Source organism: Bidens hawaiensis, unplaced genomic scaffold, assembly GCF_021521415.1.
Source record: "Bidens hawaiensis isolate Kalapana, Puna unplaced genomic scaffold, B.hawaiensis_p1.1 tig00000702_1, whole genome shotgun sequence".
NCBI lineage: Eukaryota > Viridiplantae > Streptophyta > Magnoliopsida > Asterales > Asteraceae > Bidens > Bidens hawaiensis.
Window position 1 is genome coordinate 3,786,695 of NW_027491042.1, and position 6,422 is coordinate 3,793,116.

The 6,422-nt window shown below is 35.7% G+C and overlaps 1 protein-coding gene across 1 annotated transcript; it reads right to left on the minus strand.

Moving 5' to 3' along the window:
* Positions 1-3,239: 3,239 nt before the first annotated feature.
* LOC143533207 (chaperone protein dnaJ 20, chloroplastic-like) lies at positions 3,240-5,147 on the minus strand. Its single transcript, XM_077028062.1, has 2 exons — positions 4,675-5,147; positions 3,240-3,642 (listed from the first exon to the last, which is right to left on the minus strand). The coding sequence occupies exons 1-2, from the start codon at positions 5,125-5,127 to the stop codon at positions 3,502-3,504; spliced, it is 594 nt and encodes a 197-aa protein (XP_076884177.1). The 5' UTR covers positions 5,128-5,147; the 3' UTR covers positions 3,240-3,501.
* Between the last annotated feature and the right edge of the window lie 1,275 nt (positions 5,148-6,422).

Consider the following 6,422-nt stretch of genomic DNA (forward strand, 5'->3'; position numbering starts at 1 on the left):
ACGTGCAAATGAAGATCTCACATATCTCTCCTACCAAGATATGCACTCGCTATCGATACTTGACATGAACTACTTTCGAAAATTGTGGCTCGTGATGGTAGCAAGGACACTCTTGAATCATGGTTTAAGACAGTCTACTTGAAGAAGGAATGGGGAGATGACTACCCGACGTTCGCAGTCAATCCGGGTAAGTCGTTCAAGGTAAAGAAGATAAATTCGTTCAACAACGAGCCGTCCAAAGAAAGACTTTACAAGATGCCTGACAACCATGGCCCACCGATCTGCCATGGAATGCCGTTTGAGGACGACTTTCTTCACGACTTCATCACTTGGGAATTCGACAACGAACACTGTGAGGTCTTGATGCACGAGCTCAGATTCTTTGATGAGTATGAGCTGGCTGGATTTGGACTCCGCGACCTCAGAAAGCTGGTTGAGTCGCCCATATGTACAGCCGAAGATGTTCGCCGTGACAACACGGATGCAATCGTTGGAAAGTTCAACAAGTTTGTCAGATTACTTGTTGAAAAGCAAGCTTTTGAAGAAGATCCAGATGGTGTATTTGACTATGAGTCCGAATGCGAGTGATGAGAAGGAAATAAAGCAAATACCAAAGACTAGAGGGAGACTGTAAGGCCCGGTTTTGAAATTAAGTCTTTGGTATTTGTAACTAGTATTAGTTTACGTTTATGTCCGTTTATGTTTATATGTATTGGGCCTGAGGCTTGATGTACTTGAAGCCCATTGGGTATTTGTTAATGGAATGGGTGTATGACAATACACACACTATATATTGTGTGTGTATGGCGTACACCAACATAACCCTTGCATTTTATTTATCCTAGTAACACTCAAAACTCTCTCCCCCTCCCTTCACTCTCTAAGTTTCGGCTCCACCATATTCATCACAAGATCTGAGATCTTGGTTCTAACTAGCTGTTTCCGCCAACTAGTTGTGAGGTTGATCCAAGAACGACTAGTAATTAGTTTGTTGTGTTGTTTGATCCGGTCACGGGACCTACAAACGTAACCTAAACCTTCCAAATTTGTGTCGACGTCCGAGACCTACAACGCTCGGTTTTCACCGACCTAGTAATTATCGTAGTAAGTGTAATTAGGGGTGTGCATCGGATGAGATAACAAGTTATTCGGTTTGGATTGTTCGGGTTTTAAAATTGTAGGGCCTATTCGAAATCCGATCTTATCCGAATTAGGAATATTTTTCCGATCCAAAATCCATCCGAATTCAATTCGGACCAGATTCATATAAAATCCAAATAACCCGAAATAATCCACAAATAAGAATAAAATTACAAAACCACAAAATACAGGTAAAACATTACACAAGCAAATGTCAACTTAGTAATTAAGTTCATCAAATTCACAATACAATCCCTGTCTAATGAACAAACACACATAAAGCCATAAAGGAATACACTGTCACTTCTAATTAGCATACCAAGTAGTTTGAAACACAAATGGAGCAGCGATGGAATACACTCAAAATCTCAAACAAACAAATGTAATATATTCAAAATCAACACATAAGACACCAACTTTGAAACAGAAATAGATTAGTGATAGCAGATGGCGGCCTGTGGAGTCGAACGACGATCGGCAGAGTAGCGACGGTGTCCTGTATATGGGTGTGACAGAGTTTGATGATGGTCATTTTAACATTTTTAAGTATCTATATCTATAATATCTCTACTATATATAAAGCATGAGTTAAAGGCCTCTTAAATTTTAAAAGGTACCAAACTTATTTCATAAAGTACAATCAGTAATGAAAAGAATTTTGAAAATTTATGGGTAATATGGTTGGCCCGCCGTTGTAACACTTGGTTTTTACACCCAGAGTTTTACTAACACACGGGTTTTAACAATCAAATAAGTGTTTTCTTAAATATTTTAATTTTTTAAATGTTAATCAACCGAACCTATGAGTAGTGCACCACTGCAACGGGAGGGGTGCATAAACGGATATGACTTATCCGGCCCGTTCTTAGACCTGCCTGACACAACGCACCTGGTAACTAGTTAGTGCTAAAAACTATTTCGAAGCCACCATTGACACGAAATGGCAAACAAATTTCTAACCCTTACGAAGAGAAACCGGAATCTATGACTATTCACTTTCCACCATCAAAAAATTTTACACTGATGAATCCTTTTCAACACTTTCTTTCAAGTACTTATTTAATGGTTGTTGTAGATCCATTACTATTTAGTCTAGGTTTTGAGGAATTAAAATATCATCGATTACAATTTAGTCAAGTTACCTTTCTAAGCTTAACAGATTGCTGTTCTCGACTATTCTGGATTGGTTTCGCGCAGTAATTATGTCCGTTCATATATATTCGTTCGTTTATGTTCACGAACTGTTCATATATATGTTAACGAACGAACATGAATACATTCATTTTCTTAATGAACGAACACGTACGAGAAAATCCATTCGTTTAACAGTCCATGTTACTATGTTAGATCGTTTGATCTGTTAAATGTTGATAACAAAAGGCACTTGAACCACTTTTGAGCTCCCAATACTTTCTCATAAATAAATAAGGCAACTGTTACTTTTCATTTATACCGAAAACAAAAGCAGTCTAATTTTAACTATTATTGAAAAATTTCACTTATATTAACAAAAATGTTAATCTCTTACCTTAGGTTTTTAACACAGCCTAAAATTCTATAATTCTTGTAGAAACACAATCCAAAATTCTTTGATTCTTTTAACGACGCGTGCAGATAAATGTATCCCTCTCATAAACTTGGTGAGCCCACCCTCATCAAAAAATGTTTCTCAAGTAAGAGAGTACATTTAGTAGAGGGGCACCTGTATTTTTAACACTTTAGAGAATGTTCTAACACAACAAAAAACGATAATCGTGATCATAGTGAAACGAATTGATCCATCAGCAGTAGATAGATAAGTTGGGCTGCTAGTGACCGGTAGCAAAGCAGTCAAATACTCAACCAGAAGCTAGAAACAAACAACTGACTACCATTAATCGATCTTGAAGAAGGCGACATAAATGGTGGTCACGGGGCAGAACAGTGATGGTGGTCACAACCCGCTACGGGTGGCCAAATTTAATGTGTACCAACCTTTAAAAAAATTAAATAAATAAATAGAAATCTTGAAATAGTGGACATAAACTCCAAAATGTTACTTTCTTGCAACCTACAAAAATAAAAGGCCCACATATTGATATGCACGACCCCATCAAGAATTACCAACAACTCAACTTATCATATCAATAATTGAACGAAAATAATTCAAACCCAATGGGTCCATAATGTCCACTGGCTGAAAGCAACCAAATATTATTAATTTCACATAGTTTAACTTATAACTATATAACCAAGCGTGTTATCTATAGCTAATTTTTATACAGTTCATCACTTACCGATGGATGCAATTGCTTGATAAAGCATACATATACGCGATCAGTAGTGTCAATATATACATGAAATCCCCATACTCGTTAATAATCATGACGAAGATTGGCTTCTTTCCCTTCGCATACGTGCTGCCCATGACATGTTACTCCCGGTTTCTTTATTCGTGCTTCTTTTTCTTAGCTCGGATAGTTGACTTTGCCATTGACCTCTCCATTCACATTTTTCCATTTTCTACATCATAATATAGTAAAAAATGAGTTCATATGAAACCAAACAAAACTAAGTCATATTTGGTTAACGGTATGTAGAGAATAAAGATTGAAAGACATTAGTCTCAATTTAACAAATCTAGACGGCTAGGTAGGATCTTGGATTCTTGGTGCATAAAGACAGTTTTTTTAGGTTTTAGGCAAGTTTTAATTGACAAATTGTGTGGCCATTAAAGGGCCTCAGAACCATAGACTCATCATCATCATTACTCATTACCACCATCCATTGTCTACCCAACTTTTCCACAATGAAGAGACAACTATCATTGGTATATCACTGGTTGTATCCAAAGGAACACCACTAGTATATTATCTTGATATATTATCTAGAAATCACTATTGTGTCACACAAGTTGTATGACAAGGGGAAATGGTCATATGAGAAGCATGGCATACAAAAAGTGGTCATATGGTCGTTTGAGAGATGAATCATAAGGCCCATATGATGTTTTTAACTAGCCCGTATGACCATCTTAGCTCTATCATACAGCTCGTATGATGTGACACTATACAAATTATATGATATGACATGAAAGATGGTGTACATTTTGCAATAGTGTTTGTATAACAACCCTGTATACTTTGATGCATAACTGATCATAATTCCTAGACACACAATAAAAAAAAATTAAAAACTAATTAGCATCTAAAAATCTATCAATTTGACAGTAAAACATTAAGCATGAAAAAAAAACTGAAATTGGTTATGATTCCTAGATTAATTCACAATACTACATCTCTAAAGCACACAATTAAAAAAACAAGAAACAATTAAAAACACCTAAAGGTCCTACCAATTTGAGGGTGAAACATTAAGCATGATCAACAAATTCAAATTAATAATAACCCCTAGATTCATAGATTAGTTCACAATATTAACATCTCCAAAGCACGCAATAAATATATTAAAAAAAAACTAATAAATCCCTATAAAGTGTAACATTCAGCACGATAAAACATTAAACATGATCTAACAAATTAAAATTCAAGATACCTCTTGATTGCGCAATTGATTTCTCGAACTAAAGGCAAAGTGAATCCCCATAGCCATATCCCGATCATACACCGCCCTCCTATCGGGATCCGACAACGTCTCATACGCCTCCTGAACCCGAATAAACTTCTGGGTATACTCATCCACCCGACCGGGAGGCGACACATCCGGGTGGTACTTCCTGGCCAACTGCTTGTACGCCTGCTTTATCTCCACATACGTCACCGTCTCCGACAACCCCAGCAACTCATAGAAACTCAACTCATCCTTAATTGTCTCCGACACCGAGGCGCCGCTGTCTTTAACCGATTGTGTTCGGTAAGATCTCGAGCCAGCGGTGGTTGTTTGAGGTAATATTCGAATTGTGGGTGAGATTGGGAGATGGGTTCGTGGGGTAACGAGTGGTGGAGGTGTGGTTGGGAGTCTAGAGATGAATCCATGGCTGCAACACATGATGATGATGATGATGATGATGATGATGATAAGTTAATTTGGTGAAGAAATTGAGCAGGTGAGATGGAGGAATGGGATTGGAAGATATAAAGGGTTATTTATGGGTTGGGGGCACGTATTATGTACACGAGTGTGTTTTAGGTTAGGTTGTAAGATGGAAGTGTATATGAAACAACTAGGTTTAATCTGACACATAACAACTACTTACCTAGGTTTAATCTTCACAATACTGTAGGACTTGATGGTATGTTAAATTATTAAAATATTTTAAGTTTAGTTTATTGGGTTATAATAAGTTTTTAAATGTTATGTTGATTGATACTTTGATAGAGCAATTTTAATTCATTAAGGTTATTTTATTTGTATTTATGCTAATTAATCGATAGATGAAAGGAGAGGATTAAAAGATAGGACATCTAAACCTTTTTTTCTTTTTATTAAGATGTAACTAGATATGTATCTACATTTAGTCCTTTTTGATAAGAAAATTATGAGTAACAAGTAACGTCAATCTTTTTTTTTAGTATTTGAGACGGATATATTGGGGAAAATTATTTAGAGTAACCTCTCTTTTAAGAAAATTTAGAATTCCTTTTACTTACTATGTATACATTATATTAATTACTCTCTCTATCACATTAAAAGTGTCCAAATTTTTTTTATTTGTCCAATTATTAATTTTTACTTTCAAATTTATTAGTTGATTTCCAAGTTTACCTTTAAACACACACGACTAACATTAATAAACAATATTGATAGACCCAACTTTCAAGGGCAATATTATCATTTGGTAAGCAAAGAAAACAATAATTTAACATATCGTAAACTTTGTGTTTTTCAAACTATGACACTTTAACTGGGACGGAGGAAAGATAATATTATCAGTGATAAAAATGTTGGCATGGATGTGTGAGCATACATGGTTGGATTTGATAAGCAATGAAATTTTCATGAGAGATGTCAAACAAGATAAGGAAAGAAGTATTAAGATGTTTTGGACATGTAAAGAGGAGGCATATGACGATACAGGTTTGACTTATAAAAGCCCTCACTGTGGAGTGTAGGAAAAGTAGAGGAAAATCCAAATTAGCAGAAGATGAACGGACTAGTCGAGATTTTATATATTAATTTCTGGTAACATGATCGAGGATAAAACTCTAGAGATGTAGGACCAGGCTAATGATTTTTAGATGACTATATAAATTTATTATAGTTTTGTCTTAGGTGCTTAATGTTGTCTTTACTTGTGGTTAGCTTTGGATCATCTTCTCTAGGGTGTTTTTACTTTTTTTTTA